Here is a 19,783-nt window from a genome sequence, read left to right as displayed (position 1 = left end):
TCTGCTTTTATCTCAATCGAGTAGACAAATAGTTTGTATACTAGTAACTAATCTTTTTAAACAACTCTTATACATTTACGTTGTTAAAACATATCTGACCAAAACGACAAGTGTTTACAACTTATGCAATTTTAGATTCAGGTTAAGCTTAGTTATTTTTATTAGATATATGGAGATGTTACATGATTACCGATGAGATTATCCATCAAATATCGATGGTTAATGATGAAGATACCTACAGGCCATTTTATTGGACTTCAATAATTAACCAAAAAAAAAGTGGTAAATATAAAAAAAAGAGATTTGGTATGATTGCCAATGAGACAACTCTCCACATGATACCAAAATAACACAGAAATTAACATCTATAGGTCACCATACGGCTTTCAACAATGAACAAAGCCCATACCGCATAGTCAGCTATAAAAGGCCCCAAAATGACAATGTAAAACAATTCAAACAAAAAACTAACGGCCTAATTTATGTACAAAAAATGAACGAAAAACAAATATGTAACACATAAACAAACGACAACCACTGAATTACAGGCTCCTGACTTGAGACAGGCACATACATACAGAATGTGGCGGGTTAAACATGTTAGCGGGATCCCATCCCTCCCCTAACCTTGGACAGTGGTGTAACAGTACAACATAACTCATCAGATGGATAAAAATATAAATACTACAAATACAAGTGGACGTGACCGGATACTTTGACATCTCAACAACAAAAAGACACTAAGACACTAAGTACAGATCTGAGAGTACTCGCAGTTACTGACAGCTAGTTCAAAGCCCTTACAACTAAAAAAAAGTATGCCTGAAAACGGTCCGCGATGACAACATGTGAAACTAAAGAAAATTGCCAACCTAACTGTCTAATTAAAGCTAATGCCATAAAACAGAAACAATTCATATATTTATCGTAAAAAAAAAACCTTTGATCAATACATCTTGCGTTGGAACGACACTCACAACAAACTGGCGGGGCGCTCACTCCTCTCCAAACAAAAGACATTTTTGGTACATGTTTAGTGTTTGTTATCAAAACAAAATATTTGCATCTATAAAGCTAGTATAAAGTTTTTCAAGTGCATTGAGGTATCGAAATCTCTAACCTTCTGGTTGAAACAAAACAAATAATCGATTTAACCAATATTGTAGATGCGAAATACATATTAATACAGTTCAACCTTGGCGTATTGAATATTTTCATGTCGTTATTTATGTCAAAAACAATATAGTTTTATAGACTGGCTGATTCTGCATTGGCCTTGATTTATATTCGAATTTAGATATATTGGCCCTTAGACTCGAATCATGCATAAACATAAGTCAAATATCAAGTGAGGCGTAAAACAATTTAGAACCGGAAATAAATTTCCTGTATGGCATAGGATACTACGGCTTTTTGTCTATTTTGTACAGGGACGACAAGCTGATTTGATATCAACAAGGTGACGTCATCAGTATTGCACAAAGTCATGCTGATTCATGCGTGCGAAGGATAATTTTATCATGAATTAATAGTTTTGTGTAAACATAGTAATTTAAGTCGTGTTTTATCAGATGAATTGTTTACTTATTGTCGTTATTTTACAAAGCTGTTTGCGTTTTCAGGTTCTAACAATCCGCATTGGCCAACGATAGTAGGTGCTATTGTGGGTTCTTTTTGCACTATGATTGGCATTATAGTGGCAACCGTGTGTCTGTATAAATGCTGTGGCATTGGTAAGCATTACTTCAAACATTATATACGTAAATTTGCAGTAAATATCTTTGATTGTAAATTTATCATTGAAATAATGTAGATTTCGCATACGGTTGGTTACCAAACATGTAAGCTAGTAATATATAACTCAGACTTATAATGAGAGTATAAAATTCAAAGACTATTTTACAAGTGAGTCGTGCTACTTTTATCACAGAAACCGTTCAGATATACAAATTTATAATACATTATTTAATATACTAGGTTTTGTGGCTATGTTTTCCATCACTGATGTTAAAATCTAAAGATTAAATGGATAGCTGTATTGTTCGGTGTACGTCTAACTCCCAGATATATTTGTTGTAACATTAGTATACAACACAACATTTTATATATAAGGATGTCTTTTAGAAAGGAAATATTCACGTCGATATCGCATAATGACAAACGATAATTGCTAAAACCATATATATGTTGGAAAGTAACGTTAAATGATAGTATAGTGCTGCCAATATATTCAATGTTTATAATTGATTTTAGTCATATTGTCATCTTCATTTCAATAATAAATTTTGAAAAGTGAAATGGAATTTTTTTTTTTACAAAATCTTTAAAAAAAAATATTCCTAATTTACATATAGGTTGCATTTCTATAAATATAGACAACGCAATTTTCCATAGGATCTCCCTTTGCGGCTAATATTTATCAAAGGTACCACGCTTATAATTTGATACGTACGACGCGCGTTCAGTCTACATAAGACTCATCAGTGACGCTCAGATCAAAATAGTTATAAAGCCAAACAAGTACAAAGTTGAAGAGTATTGGGGATCCAAAATTTCAAAACGTTGTGCCTAATACGGCTAAGGTAATCTATGCCTGGGATAAAAAATCATGTAAAACTATGACACTTTTACAATGAAGCTTTGTGGAAAAATTATATCCTAGAATGGAAAGTTGGTATGCACTACTATTTTATTGAAAGGTCAAAACATAGGGCTGTGCAGCATATATTTAACATATATATGCCCTGAACTTGTTAGAGTTCAAACTTATACTAATATTATGTACTACCCTTACCTTTTCATTTTGCCTATTTCAGAATTCATTTTTCACCGCAATAGTATATTTTTTATACTGGTAACAGTCCCAAGTTATGTCTCTATGAGACGAAACATAGAGATCATATCTGGGAACTAGTACGTTAACAAATCAACATATCTATGAGTATTATATATCTCCCCAAAAGAGGTTTGGTTTGAGAAACAGCTGTATTTACAAAGTGCAACCTATAAGCGGGAGGTTTGGCTAGCCATAACACAAGATTCAACTCACCATTCATTTCTTGAAATGTCCTGAACCAAGCCAGGAATATGGCAGTTGTTATTTAATAATTCGTTTCTATGTATGTTGGCGTCTGTTATTGTGGCACTTCAGTGTTCCTGTTGCATTTCCCTTCGTTTTCCTCTTATAGATGATGTGTATCCTTCGGCTTTAGTTTGTAACCTGGAATTATTTTCTTTCGATTGATTTATGACCTTTGAACACCGGTATACTATTGTTGCCTTTATTTACCCAAAATGTTTACAAACTATAAACTTGCCATTCCCCATTCAAGAACTGTGGTTGAAGACCTTTTGGTATACTGACGAACTTTACAAACGCAACACTCGATTAGTTTTTTTAGATTTTTAATTTTAAAATGAGCATTACACATGAAATACTTAATTGAATATAAAGTTGATTCAATTTTGCATCGTCTAAGGTAAATTTGAAATTCGAAAAATTGAATTGATAACGTCACTTTTAACGTTTGAATCATGTGATTTGCACTAAAATCCTTGTAATGTCTTCATTATTGGTCGTGTCAATCGTCAAAGGCAAGGAAAGCTGTTAAAAAAATGAAAACAACAAGTTTAATAATTTCATGCATCCGAAGCTGTTAAGAATCCCTAAATGATTCACAGAAAGGTTAACCAATACTGTTGGGAATGTTTTCCCCCTTCTGATTTTGCCCATTTCCACCCATTTCAGTCTGTTTTTGCAGTCATGTGGTGTACACTGAAACCCTTAGAAATAATTCTGTGGCATTTCAGCATACGAAAAACAATGCTAATGTAAATCTGCAAACCATGACATCCAACGAATTGCTAAACAAACTTGACGTTGTAGCCGTTATACTGTGTTGCAAATGACGTTGCCTAATTTGATTGACAGGACATAACGTTAATCTACAGGTATACCGGGTCCATTGTTGTTCCCTTGCGAGTTATGACTACCTGCTATGAAGTTGCAGGGACTTTAAAGTAATTTCATAGCCCGAATTTGTACTCAAGAACGTGCACTTACTTCTGTCTGTAAATTTCTAATGATTTATTTTCAATTTTTGTTTATCAGTCGTGACAAAAAGGAAAATCAACAACCTTTTACTGATTTAAACTTGGAAATTGATTCATGAAAATGTTTAACGAAGAAAAATTCTCGAAAGAATCATATATGCGCTTCTAATTTCGCGTCAAGAAATTCTAGCGACGACAAAAATTTCGCGATATTTGATTGTCTGTAAAATTTAGGTATTGATTTTTCTATTCAAAATGAGTACGTGCGGGAAGCTTGATAAGCAATGAAATGAATATAAGTTATGATTTGCGTTTTTTAAGTCCGTCAGTATATAAACTACGCTAGCTATTCTATAACTTATATATTCCAACTTGAGTAAATATCAACATGAATATATATAACAAATTTAAAAAAATTTAAATTGACCAACTTTTATCAAACTGTTACTTAATCTTTATCCAGTATCAATTTGTTTTCTTATTTAAGCCAGAAAACATTACTACATCAAGTATTAAATAGTTAGTTATCAAAGGTACCGGGCTTATAATTTGATACGCCAGACGCGCGTTTCGTCTACATAAGACTCATCAATGATGCTCAGATCAAAATTAAAAGCATGATTCAATACACCTAATTACTAATCCTCAAAACTCATTCTAAAGGTAAATTGATGTAACAAGTTGAATAAGATTCATTTATTGATCCCTCTTCGATACATGTTGTAGACTTAAACTATGGGAGATATCCAGTTGACATATTGACTAGTATACTTCCCCTATTTCTTCTTACTTTGTTTACAATGTTCAGACACCATAAAACGGTCCTTTGATCTGAATTATGATGCGGTGGCTGTTGTCTTGTAGATTGTTCTATGAAACAAAACTATTTGTATGATCAATGCAGTCAATAAAGACATATTGATTATTATATTATTCAATGTATTCGACCAAAAAGGGGAAAATAATGTATTAGTGTAAAACAAAACTGTTAATTAGCAGCAATATGAAATATGAGAACTTGAACTATTAATATTTGGAACTCCTATTTTCAACTCTCTCTGATAAAGTGTACTTTTGTTTCTCACATGTCGATCCGCGATTTATAGAATCAAGCTAGATCAATGTCCGGGACGAAATAGTTTGCTAATTGTTCTGATGTCCTACAGTTTGAATACTGCCTTATTTGTATGTGTTGTTACGGACCTTTCTAAATATGAGACGTGTTTTATCATTTAAAATACCCTCCTGATACTTAAGTACAAGACTACCGCAATTTCCGATATGACTCACCGAAGAAAAAAAGTAATTCCAATTACCGAACAAAGAATTAAAAGAAGAATGAACATGGAACTTTTCACTTGAGCTACAACACGCGAGCTTGTACAACTAAATTCTGTCATTGTTGTCCTTTTTTTAATAGAGAACCAGTATTTAAGAATTCAATTGAGAGATGAAGGATAACTATAACGTTTTGAAACAACAAACAATAAAGAAGCAGAAAATACCAAAATAACACTCAAAACTCATTAGTCACTGACAATGCGAAACCCGATTAAAAGGCACACAAGTTCACAAACCAAATATCAGGAAACTTAAATAAAAGAAATACAAAGTTAACCAAAGATTTGTAAACGCCCCCTTACAGACAATATAAATGAATGAAAGAATCAGTGTGCAAAGGTAGTCTTATAAAATCTTGTGTATCCGGAAACAACGTATTATACAGCCCAAAAACAGATATATTCTGATAAGCAATTATAATGACTAATGCCAGTTATGACAATTTCTGTCGTTGCGAAAATACATCTGCATAAAACATTTAATAATAAGGAATCTAGCGTTTTGTAAAGAAAGATGATAATAAAATACAATAGCGTAAAAAAGTCAGACACGAAAATGATCATAAGTGAGAGAAAATTCAGTAATTATTTCATTTCCATTTTCATTGTAGCCATTTAGAATGTTTATAAAATTCCAGTATTTGTTATGTTTTTTTGCTTTTAGTTTTTTTTCTGATTGATTTTGTATTTTACAATGTGTCTGTTTTATTATTAGATATTGTCTTTTCATCATCTCACATGTAAAAAAAAGTGTATCCTAAAACTTTATTTGATATAGAAACGTTTTCTAGAGATAATATGGAATGAGTCCATGTTGTCTATTAAGAAAATTTGACCGACTCTCTTAATAGTTTACTCTAAATTGAGCAAGTTTAATTTGAAATGGAAAAAGAGAAGTAAACCACCTCGTGACTGAGCAAAAGGTTATACCAGACAATGGTAGTGTATGGTATTTGGATCAATCTTGGATGGAGAGTTCTCTTATTAGCACTCATACCACATCTCCTTATATCTAAATACCACATGACCTATAAATGAAAAGAGTTTAACTTATGCAATAGATACGCGGTACCTGTTGAATAAATTCCATCCGTCTTGTTGCTTATGCCATGAAAAAGTCGTATAAATATTAAAAAACAATATATTGTCTCGAAATGTGAATTTAATCTGTACTTGGCTTAAACACAGGTAGAAAGTGAGGCTTTGCCGAGCATTTCTATCATGTTTTGATCCGACTACACATAAAATATATATTTCGAGACAACGTATGGTTATTAGTTATAAACTACAACTGCTACAACTGTTCTAAATGAAATATTTTGAGTAAAAACCATCATTTTTCTAAATTTGGAGCAGACGACGTAAAATTTCCGCGAACCTGTATGTTTTAGTGACGTCACAAATAACACTCTACGGAAACGCATTGTCAACGTCATAAACAAGACAATATTTTCAAATTCCAAGTTAATTGATTTATACTTAATTAATATTTGTTATATATTATTAGGAAGCACAGCGTCTCCAGAAACTAGACCAGAGTAAGTAGCATGTTTATCTATTGTCATAAACATTCATAATATCTAATAAAATTAGAAGATTTAGCTTACAAAGGCCTTTTTTTTTGAATAAAGTAACATTTTTTTATAGTGGAAAATTGTTTTAGCGTTAATTAAGCTACAATTAAAAATTGTTTGCTAGCCCCTCTCTGTGATTAATGTAAGATAACTCTGGTTAATTTTCCCAACATTCTATCATTATGGGGAGATAATATAATTCGGTTTTCATTTATAGTTTTTTTCAAAAAAGTAAAAAATGTACGATTCCAATTATAATTTTTCACTCAAGCATTTGGCATAAGTTTGAATAAAGTGGTGACTATTGTGTTCTGTTTTTGTGTTTGTGCATATGTGTTTTTGTATTAGGGGGGTGTTACACTCCTTTCATGTATTTGTCTTAAGGGATCGAGTAATGCAGATAAATTAATATTTCAGTTCTGACAAAATTGTATACACCATATCCAGGTAGATAGGGTGTCTTCCTCCATCTTGGATTTTGAAATACCAGGAAACAATCGGTCTAGATCTTTAATAAAATATGCTAAATTTGAGAGTAGTAGGTAATTTATGTTTAAGAATTTTCATTTCAACATAGAAAATGACATGTTTTATCATATTTGTGATTGTATTTAACAAAAAAACAGAATACTTTTGTTCGATTCAATTTTTTCCATCTTTGCCACATAAGGGGAGGCAACTCAAATTTAAGGGCAGATAATTCAGATAAAGTTACTTTTACAATAGAATTTGTTAGGAATTTACCTATTTTATTATGTAGCAAGAAAACGGGACCCGTGACCCCATTTTTTCTTTTTCTTATCTGAAAACATAATATTAGAGCTATCTTCTCATATTGTATCCCAAAATTCTATGGTGCAGTTTTCGTTTATTGGCAGAACATTGGGTTTTCCATGCATAATCTATACAAAATCTGTCAATTTTGCACACCCTGAGGCGTGAAAATAAGCACCGTGACCCATTCTTTTTATTATGTTTTTTTAAAAAAGCATGATATATACTAGTACTACATTATGGCAAAGTTTTTTTAAATTCTATGGATTATAATTTAGACACCCCATCTACCTTAAAGCGACAAATGCTTTTACAAGTAGCAGGATCAATGCTGTTGCAGGTTAGATGATGTGGACACAATTTAAAACAGTGTATCTATGACAGCTGATTGACTATATATATAGCTATATGTGTCTATTTACACGCGTTTTGATCACCTGGATGTTACCTCATATTATATTTAAACAGTATTCTGTTCTGTCTGAGGCATTGCATTGACAGAGTCTATTACAGTTCATTGTCTCACTACACAAAGTATTTTGTGACTTGCATGTCGGTGTTGGAAGTACATGTGTATAACTGAATAATATTTAAAAACGACGAACGGTTCTATATATTGGTATGTAATAAAATTAAACGTTTCAAATTAATAAAAATATATTTATACATCAATGTCTTTAATACACCAATAACAAAAACTGAATTCTATTGAATTTATAAATTTTGTAATTATTCAAAATTAAATCAAATAACTATACGTAAATATCATATTATGAACCTGTTCAAGGGAGACAATACTCGCATAGCTTGAATTGACTTTTTCGAATCGGAACATAGTACAAAGGAATGTCACTCTTGCATACAAATGACACATCAATATAATTAATTAACTGCGCATTCGTGCTCCACCTTCAATGAAGATTCTAAATTATCAATATAACCAAAAGTTGTTCATCTATATGCTAGTGACATCTAATGAATGCTAACACACAGTAAAGAATATTCTTTGAAATTTTTTAAAATTTACCCAGAAAAATGCTCGAGCTACTTGACTTTCATAGCTCATAATAAACGTTTTTTACACAATAATATAATATAGTAGTTAAAGATTATTTGCTTCTCATAGTATAAGACGCAATACAGATCGTATGCTTGCATCAACTTACCCAAATACAGATTTAATTAAAGCCTGAACATTTTACATTCTTTATTTACTTTCATCCATACCGGGTTGTAAAATTATCACAACTACCTGTTAAGATCCGACTAAATACCCATATCCCGATATCGTCAGGTAAATACGCTAGAGCATGTCAAATTATGATCCTGATAAGCCTGTTCATTTTGCTAGTACGATGTATGCATGCTAAATGTCATAGGTGTATCAATATCAATCACAAAGGAGTGAAACACCCTAACCAAAAACTGCCAGCAAATTTACAGTCTTGGACTAGGCTTCAACAATAGTTTAAATAAATAATGTAGTCTTTATAAAAAAGAAGATGTGGTCCTGTCTACATTTGAAATAGGACTGGTTAAATTTTCAATATTATTGAATTCGCTAGACATTAGGGGTTCCGTTGCTATAACCTTTAATACACTAGTTGGAAATAGGCAGACATTACATGGCAAAGGAAAAATTATAAGTCAATGCAAAAAAAATGATAATCCAATGAACAGAAGTGAAAAACCCAAGGAACTCAACATCCAACTAAACACTGCACAAAATTTACAAGATTAAGCAACATGAATCCTCTAAAAACCGAGTATGCCATGGAAGGATTTAAATAATTGCAATTTAAATGCTCAAACCAAATTTCTTTTCCAATTTGTAAGCATTTATTACCCCAGATCTTCTATATATAATAAAAGAGTCAATTTGCTTTGAAGGTTGCTCTCATTATTGACACTAGAAGATGTCCGCGAAATCGCATAACAATAAGGCAAGTGTCGAATAAAGGCAATATTACTATACCGCTGTTCGAAAGTCATAAATCGATTGAGAGAAAACAAATCCGGGTTACAAAATAAATTCGAGGGAAACACATCAACTATAAGAGGAAAACAACGAAACAACAGAATCACCGAAGAGCAACAAAAAACAAACGACAATGCAACACGCACAGAAACAAACTGTAAGATAACAACTGCCATTTTCCTGACTTGGTACAGGACATTTAAAGAAAAAATGGTGGGTTGAACCTGATTTTGTTGCTAACCAACAAGGAGTTGTTAATATTGCGGGCAGTGTGTCGTCTAAGCATGCACGAAAGACACGGATCGATAACGGTCTCTTAAATTGGATATTTTCACAAAAATTAGATTTTTTGTGGAAAAAAGATTGTTTCAAAGACAAATTTAGGAAGCACATAACACTACATTTATACGTCATATCACAAATATTTCAGAATTAGTATGGTTTCAGAGGAGTTGCGGCTCAATGAAATCGGTCTCTTCCTTTAGTAGTATAGATACACAAAAAATCAATAAATTTTAGTGTTTTCTGATAAGCAACTTATAGTTCCTCAAATTAGATGTTTTAATCCAAATATGAAAATTTACATGTCTGATATCGCTAAAAACAGTGCCAATATCAAGATTAATAATTTTTAATTTATCATCGATACCAGGATAAGAAAATTGTACGTCAGACGTGCATTTCGTCTACAAAATACTCATCAGTGTCACTCAAATTAAAAAGGGAAATATGTTTTACTTTCCTCTTCAGTTTGGCACAGCGTGGTCAAATCAGTAGCTGTATTGGAATTTATAATATTGACCTAAATGTTTCGGGGTTTATTTTTCTGCTATCATATGTTAAGTCGCACTCAGTTATGTGAATTGAACGAATACTTAAAGAAATTCATTTGTAAATTTTGATCACTAAATACATAATATTATGATACTATAATACTGAATTCTATCAAATTCACATGTCTATTGTTTCCGTTTAGGTGTATTCTCTGGTTTCTATTAACCCTATTAGCCAATACATTAAAGCATATAAACATAGTGATGCATCTTGGTTTTTTTTTTTTTTTCATCATAGATATCATTCCTCTGTTTTGTAGCATTTTTAAGTAGATGACCTGAAATTGTTAATAAATAAGTCTTTTGATAAGGGACTTCTCTATTTTAATTTTCTTTGGAGTTCGGTATTTTTGTTATTTTACTTTTTTCTTATAATGCAAATTTATATCTTTTCCGAATAAGAAAGTCATATTTCCTTTTAATTCATACAGCTAGGATGTTACTTTATCAGAACAATTTGTTTTCATTTACTGTGTAATTGAAGATACATTTGTTTTTCAGTTGTTACGTAATAGATGCTCTATGATAGATACTAATTAAGCTATAATTTTAACAGTAAAAATGTGATTCTTCGTCGCTTTTTAGCTCACCGGGGCCCGAAGGGCCCCATGTGAGCTTATGCCATCACTTGGCGTCCGTCGTCTGTCGTCTTCGTCTGTCATCGTCGTCTGTCGTCGTCGTCGTCTGTCGTCGTCTGTCGTCGTCGTCGTCTGTCGTCGTCTGTCGTCGTAAACTATTTCAAAAATCTTCTCCTTTGAAACTACTGGGCCAATTACCTTCAAACTTTAACTAAATGTTCCTTAGGGTATCTTGTTTATAAATTGTATCCGAAGTTTGTATCCATCGACAAACATGGCCGCTATGGCTAAAAATAGAACATAAGGGTCAAATGCAGTTTTTGGCTTATATCTCAAAAACTAAATCTTTTAAAGCAAATGTGACAGGGGTAAAATTGTTTAATTGGTCAAGATCTATCGGCCCTGAAATTTTCAGACGAATCGAACAACCCATTGTTGGGTTGCTGCCACCAAATTGGTAGTTTGTACAAAATTTTGCAGTTTTTTGTTATTATTTTGAATATTATTATAGATATATATATAAACTGTAAGCAGCAATAATGTTCAGCAAAGTAAGATCTACAAAAAAAGTTTATATGACCATAATTGTCAATCGACACCTTAAGGAGTTATTGCCCTTTAAAGAGAATTTTACACAATTTGTTCATCAAGTTTGCTAACATTTAAAAATCTTCTCCTCTGAAACTACTGGGCCAATCACCTTCAAACTTTAACTAAATGTTCCTTAGGGTATTTTGTTTATAAATTGTATCCGAAGTTTGTATCCATCGACAGACATGGCAGCCATGGCTAAAAATAGACCACAAGGGTCAAATTCAGTTTTTGGCTTATATCACAAAAACTAAATCTTTTAGAGCAAATGGGACATAAGGAAAAATTATTCAATTGGTCAAGATCTATCGGCCCTGAAATTTTCAGACGAATAGAACAACCCATTGTTGGGTTGCTGCCACCAAATTGGTAGTTTTAACAAAATTTTGCAGTTTTTTGTTATATTTTGAATATTATTATAGATATATATAAACTGTAAGCAGCAATAATGTTCAGCAAAGTAAGATCTACAAAAATGTTAATATGACCATAATTGTCAATCGACCCCTTAAGGAGTTATTGCCCTTTAAAGACAATTTAACACAATTTGTTCATCAAGTTTGCTAACATTTAAAAATTTTCTCCTTTGAAATACAGGTGAGCGATTCAGGCTCTTGTGAGCCTCTTGTTTTTGGTGTGTAAGGAAAACATTCAAACAATGAATGCATACATACTTTTAATTGATGAACTACCATGAATAAATGCGCGTATATACAACATTATTTATTTGTATGCTGAAGTGTTTTCGATAATTTCAGGAATCATCCATCACCAGGGGCAGACAATACGATTACCAATGAAACACATTCGAATTCAAATGGTAAGCAAACATAAAGGTTTGTAATAAAAACTCATCAAAGATACCGGTTTTAATTCAGTTAACAAGACGCAAGTTTTATCGACATAAGATTAATCAGTGGAGTTTGAATCTAAATAAGCCCGAAACCAAATCCAGTTAAAAGTGAAAATGTACCAGAATAAAGCCGTGTTTTATGACATAATAGTGGATCCATTATACTAAGCTATCAGTGTTAATAAAGGTAACAGTAGTATACTTCAGTTCTAATGTCATAAAACGATTGAGAGAAAACAAATCTGGGTTACAGACTAAAACCGAGGGAAACTCAGCAACTATGCAGGAAAACAACGGAACAACAGAAACACTGAAGTGCACCAAAATAAAACGCAAACATACATAAAAACGAACTATTTGATAACAACTGCCATATTCCTGACTTGGTACAGCACATTAAAAAGAAATTATTGGTTGAACCTGGTTTTATGGCCAGGCAAACCTCCCGGCTATATGGCAAATTAAATGATACCGCTAAAATGACAACACTATGTGACAGGAATGAAGCACAAACAAACGGAAGAACATTAAGCACAGAAAAACGCACACATAAATGATATGTTAGTCTTTACAACATGTAAACCACAGAATAACAACGAACATCCCAATTAACGACAGCACAAGCCAAAACAAACAGTGACGTATTTTTGTGACGAGTACATAATCTTGAAATTCATACAATTATTTTCACAATAATAGTCCTAACAATTATCATTTCACCAAAAATGCAGATTTCTAACGAATATTTTTGGTTTAATGAAGTGTAATAAACATGTAGTTGGTTAATTAAGGTATTAAATGAAAGGACTTGGATTCACTGTAGGACACTAGTACACAGGTAAAATAGCTACGGACGTAAAACGCCTGTATGAAACGGATGTTTTACTGACGTTTCGTACAACGGACGTAAAACGTCCGTTTTTCTCATCCGTAAAACGTCCGTTTTCCCCCATCCGTATAACGTCCGTATTCACCCCGGTAACGCGTCTATCATACAGATTGTTAAATTGTGTCTATTTTACGGACTTGTGAATACTAGTGACATAGATCAGTATAACCACTGTACGAGACGCAAAGTATACACATAGTATTTAAATTTATGTAATTCTTTTAGACAAAGATAGAGCCCTAAAATATGTTTAATTGTATTTCTTCGTACTCGGTTGTTCCCATACAACCTTGCCCGGATGAATACTGTTTAATCTCATCAATGGTTTTTAATAATTGATGAAAAGGTGTATTACTTCAAGAAGGTGTTATGCATATTACCATGATCATCACCTGACTATGACCTCTGACCTTCATATAAAAAATGTTTGAAAATTTTTTCACACAGGTGCTCTATTTTGGTTACAATGTTTAGTTCGTCAACACATTTTTGACTTAAGATTCAAAGTTATCAAGATTGTCTCAACAGCTTGTTAAAGTCTTTTAACACAGTGTTCATATTTATAAAAGGAAAGAACCTATTTTTGATGTTAAATTTTGACAGTAATTGTGATAAAAACTCAGTTTTTGTTGAAAAAATCTGTCAGAAGCATCTTCTTGAGCTAATATTTCATTTTCAAAAAAGTTGAGATATGGGTGTCATATGCTATTCAAAATTGTTTTAATATTAACATGTCAAAAAGAAAGGGAGGGAATTAAGTGAAATATAAGAAATTTATAGTTACAATATTATTCAAAATTTACAACGGAAAAAAATGTTTTGGTTAAGTTACAGGTAATAGTACCATACTTTTTTTAATTTCTGTAAAAAGTCAGAGAAAAATTTGAAATATTTTATGGTGGTTGGATTTGTATATGTATTTGATATGTATTACATGCTATTCAAGAAAGTTTCCAGGTCCCAAAACTTGTTTTGTTTTTGTTTTTATTTAAAGAACGAGATAAATTTAATTTGGCAAACTTATTTATTGTTAAAAATCACCAACTTTGTAAAATGTCCTCTTATACTAGGACTTGAAAAAAAGTGATATATACGTGTAATAAATAATTTGTTTTAAAGTGATCGGAGGTAAACAAAAAAAGTTAAAGTTTGAAGTACCTTTTTGTTAAAACAAAACCTAATTCTGGGGTTCGACTGTTTAAGTTGGGATTTAAAATTGATATATAGGTATAAAACTCTATTCCAAATTGTTACTCATTGTCAAACAAAGGGTAACAAGTTAGTTTTCGTGACAAAAATTTTTTGGAGAAACATCTTTTTGTGTTTGGATATCAAAAACATAATATATATAAATATAATATGTATAGGTATAATCGAAAGATTTAATAACTGCAGATAACGTTATGATAAAAATATGCATATATGTTAGTATTTTTAAATACAAGTAGCCCTTGTCAACACATTCATTTAACAAAATAGACAATTAAAAAATTTGGAATACACAATGAAATATACTTAGCAATTTTATAATACTAAGTCTACCAACAAGATCTTTCTTCAGCACCAATTAAAACTTATTCTCATTTCTCATTAAATAGTCTTTGCTGGCAATGTAATACAAACACTTTTATTTTTTTGTATTTTCTACTTTTGCATTAATCAAAAGGCCAGTTTACCCTTCCACGTATTCATTTCACTGGCATAGCCAAGAAACATAGTACGTGGTTGTTTGACAATTTTGTCATATTTTATTTTGAGTATTTGTTGTTGACAGCTCGTCTGGTTGTGTCTGTTTTATCTATTAAAACTTGTATAAACTCGTGAGATATACGAAATTTGCATATTGTTAGACACATGTCAATTGTCAAAGACAACATACAGTTGTATATAACCCTTTATATGCTGTTTGTTTTTTGTTGTTTTTTTTTTTTGTCATTGGGTTGCTGTCTCAACTATGTAAATCCTTCTGTGCGTAATGTAGATATTTACATATACAAGTTACATGTATATATTCATACACTCAACTTAGATACCAGGATTGAAATTTTGTATTTGCGCCAGGCGTGCGTTTCGTCCAGATACAAAAGAATCATCAGTGACGCTCAAATCAAAAAATGTTTTAACATGCCTTTCAGTTTACTTAATAATGTGATATGTATCATATCTATGTACACTTTACGTGTATTGCTTGATTGTACAATATTTACAATATGTGATACACGTATAGAAATACTCTGAAAAACACTTGTGAATATCATGCAAGTTACGGACATCGCTCGATTTATATATGACCTTTTTTGTTGACATTCATAGATACATCATGCAAGCACCTTTAATACAAGACAGCAAACCAATTACACAAACACGAAAAAGACAGGTTTATTCTATTTTTGCAGGGCAGTATACCCTTACTTCAGGACGGAATGTCAAAAACATGTACCTTTATTATAAATCAAATCGTGATATTTTCTTTTAAACCATTTTTTCACGTTAATATATCAATTTAAAGTGAAAGAAATTTAAGAGGCAAATATTTTACAAGGTTTTTTTAATGAAAATAAAACGTGTGCTTTTACAGCCGTAATACGGACGTTTTAGAGAACGTCCGTAAAACGGATGTTTTAGAACGTACGTAAAACGTAAGATCCGTTTTACGGACGTGGTACTATTTTTCCGTAAAACGTCCGTTATACGGATGTTTTACGGACGTATTTGAAAACGTCCGTAGCTATTTTACCTGTATACTTGTTCATAACTTTCTTTTATAAAGAGTAGATATGGATCTAAGATGAACAGCACTATAGGATTGTATATTTTTTACGTGTGGTCTTAAATGGAAGTTAACAAATTTGATATTTTCTCTGTCTTAATCGACTGACATTTACCATCAATGACCCCCATCACTACATTACTTGATCTTCGTAAAACAAATTGGATAGGAAAATTAACATTAATATCAGATTGGACCAATTAAAAAGTGAACCAGTGGGACATTCAAACTCATAAGTCGAAAATAGACTGACAAACCCTAATGCCTAGCAGACTAATAATAGTACACAAAACACTACTTAAAAAACTAAAGACTTAGCAACAAGAAACTCAGGGTTCCCTGGAAGCGTAAGCCGATCGTGCTCTGCATGTGGCACCCGTCGTGGTGATCTGAAAACACACAGTCAAATCTTCTTATCTACGCAGTCTCAGTTGTATATAATCATCCGTCGTTAACTAACTATTTAGTCTTAGACAATGTTAGATGCATGATTTTTTTTTTATTAGTTGTTAGTGGCTTTGAACTAGCTGTCAGTAACTGCGAGTATTCTCAGATCAGTACTTAGTGTCTTTTTGTTGTTGGGATATACAAGAACCCGGCCACGTCCACTCTGTGTTTTTGTTAGATGTATTTCTATTTGTATCCATTGAGTAAAGCCTTTTTCAACTGATTTTTATAGTTCGTTCTTATGTTGTAATGTTACACCACTGTCCCAGGTTAGGGGAGGGTTGGGATCCCGCTAACATGTTTAACTCCGCCGCATTCTGTATGTATATGCCTGTCCTAAGTCAGGAGCCTGTAATTCAGTGGTTGTCATTTGTTGATGTGTTACATATTTGTTTTTCGTTCATTTTTTGTACATAAATTAGGCCGTTAGAATTCTCGTTTGAATTGTTTTACATTTGTCATTTTGGGGCCTTTTATAGCTTACAATACGGTATGGGCTTTGCTCATTGTTGAAGGCCGTACGGTGACCTATAGTTGTTAATTTCTGTGTCATTTGGTCTCTATGGAGAGTTGTCTCATTGGCAATCATACCACATCTTCTTTTTTATATATACAAGTCCAAGTCGTACGCTGATATTTATTTTGGGTGTTCAGTCTCTGCTGTAAATACTAAACCTTCGTCAACTTTGAAATTTTAGAATAAACCAAGCGTGTTTTCTATTACGATCAAGATTATTTGACGAAACCGGCATATAATGACATGGTTCCTTTCACATCATACTGATGAAAGATATCGGATATCCGACGAAATATATATTGATACTTGTATTTATAATTTCCTTTTCATAGTGTTGTTCTTTTATACATTTTTAATCGTTTAGATATCGGAAACAGATGAATCATTACTTTATTGAAGCATTTAACACGATGAACAATGCTAAACTACAAGTACATAATAAACCTTCTCAAAACTTCCGCATAAGATAATCAAAGAGATAGACACTACGCTTGATTGTTTTTTTTTTTTATTATATATATTATATATTTCTATGTGGAATTAAATATATATGTTTTTTCCTAGATATATCCTTTTTACCTTGTTTCAGCAGTGTGTATACCAATCTTACTTATGTTATGATGTGTGTCAAGAATTTGATTCTGTCTTTGTCAAAAAAAATATAATGTTGATCGTCTAAGCATATTCATATATAAACAAAGATGAACATTAAAGTGATTGTACTATCAACATGTTGTAAACAATTTAATGAATACAGTTAACCTTTTTTCAGATACCCCACGTCATCCAGGTCAAGTCCAGCTGTAAGTGATATATTATCAAACAAAGATATATGTATATCAAATGAAGTCATGTTGCTTAAATTTCATTTATTTTCTTGATCGTTAGATAACCAGATGCAATGGTCTCCCTAATAAGTTTACCAGATTTGAACATCGAAAACTATTGTCACCTTAATTAACGTAATAGAATTTTTTAGAAAGCTTCACAACAAAACACAATCAACACACCGCAGATACTTTTAAACAACAAGACCAATGCATAAATGAAAATATAATTGAAAAACGTTTGATTTCCTATAGAAACCCAACAATAGAAAAACATGACGCAAAACTTATATCGATTTTTTTTCAACAAAAAGACCATACCAAAACAAAGAAAATCATATTGATGAATTAAATTTACGTTACATCAATGTTATAAAACAATTATTGTTTGTATATTCTTTATCTCCAGGTACTGCATTTTTACAAATATTTCGTTCATAATACAACTTTTGATAATAATTTTTAACGATCTTTTTCTTTTAGTGACGAATCAAACAGCTCAACTTCTTAAAAAACGCTTAGCGTGCTATTACATGTTTTGTATTTAACACTTCAAAGTCAACAATGTAGAATGTAATATTAAATAATCTTTTTCTTGTATGTTTGAGTAAATAGTAAAATACATTCAAACAAATTGTCAATTACAAAATGTTTTGTTCATTTACCTAAATTGGCTTTTAGATATGTACATGATATTTTGAATTTTATAGTTGCATATATGCACAAAAAGTGTTCCTTATTTAATGAATGCATTCCGTTTAGCTTCTGAATTGTTTTTCGCATTGTTATCGGAGATGTCGGAGAAAAACGGTTCAATTATATTTAAAATATTGTTCATATAGATGATAATTTTTGTAAAAACATAAGATAAAAAGATCGTCAAAAAATTCAAAGTTTTTATTTATTCTATTAGCAATTCAGTAAAATTTGGTACATGTTTATACAATTGGAGTTTGCCGTTTTCATGTTAATGCATCTAACATTATCATATGTTGGAATAGAGTTACAAACACATTGTATTTCATGATATCAAAATGGACGGTCTTATTGACAAACTACAATAAAAAAATTAAAGGACAGAACAAAACAAGACAACAAAAACATGTTTACCACTTATAGTACGTAATTCAAAACGCAGTCGTTATGTATGGAAAAATCATTATTTAAACAAGCAGGTATGATTAATAGGAAGCATGACTGTTTTTCCGTTAACCGTTATGAATCGAGCGTAAAATATCAATTTCGCTTCATGATTTTTACGATTACATTAGGATCCATTGATATTGTTTAAATTTAAGATTAGCTTTCACTTTTTATAGATTTTAAGGAAACGTTTAAGGTGGCTCGGGCCTATTCAAAGTTTCTGTCAGAAGTGCCGTAGTTTTTGTTATTTTAATCTTTACAGAGAGTGAACCAAATTGGTCAAACAAATAGGGGGTCCCGGACCATTTAAGCTCAAAATATTACTTTTAAACAGGTATGTAAAAGGGACCATTTTTCAATGAAATGAAAGTGAAAAAAGAGGTGTTGACATATTTTTATCGGAATATCAAAACAACTGTCTGTAACACTTGGTCCAAAACTGTGATATAAACAGCTGAAATATAGCTTCAAAGAATAAGCAAATAAAAAATATAGGTCACCGATAAGGAAAAAAAAATATTTACCCTTAAAACCAAAAACTTGTGGCGGGAAAATGGTGAAATTGAGTGAAATGTCATTTTGAGCTTTTCACAGATACACATAGTGAGAAATAATA

The 19,783-nt window shown here is 31.7% G+C and overlaps 1 protein-coding gene across 1 annotated transcript in view; it reads left to right on the top strand.

The window, feature by feature from the left end:
- Window positions 1-18,907, top strand: part of LOC127722426 (hemicentin-1-like) — a 30,931-nt gene extending 12,024 nt beyond the window's left edge. Inside the window, exons 5-9 of the mRNA XM_052229295.1 lie at window positions 1,623-1,733; window positions 6,901-6,931; window positions 12,480-12,541; window positions 17,970-18,000; window positions 18,508-18,907. Of these exons, the coding sequence (XP_052085255.1) occupies window positions 1,623-1,733; window positions 6,901-6,931; window positions 12,480-12,541; window positions 17,970-18,000; window positions 18,508-18,535 (263 nt within the window). The 3' untranslated portion in view covers window positions 18,536-18,907. The remainder of the gene's footprint in view (window positions 1-1,622; window positions 1,734-6,900; window positions 6,932-12,479; window positions 12,542-17,969; window positions 18,001-18,507) is intronic.
- The last annotated feature ends 876 nt before the right edge of the window (window positions 18,908-19,783 follow it).

The sequence above is a fragment of the Mytilus californianus genome, unplaced genomic scaffold (genome assembly GCF_021869535.1).
Source record: "Mytilus californianus isolate M0D057914Y unplaced genomic scaffold, xbMytCali1.0.p SCAF_12, whole genome shotgun sequence".
NCBI classification, from domain to species: Eukaryota; Metazoa; Mollusca; class Bivalvia; order Mytilida; family Mytilidae; genus Mytilus; species Mytilus californianus.
Note: the sequence above shows the minus strand (reverse complement) of the source record. Positions and strands in the feature narration are given on the sequence as shown.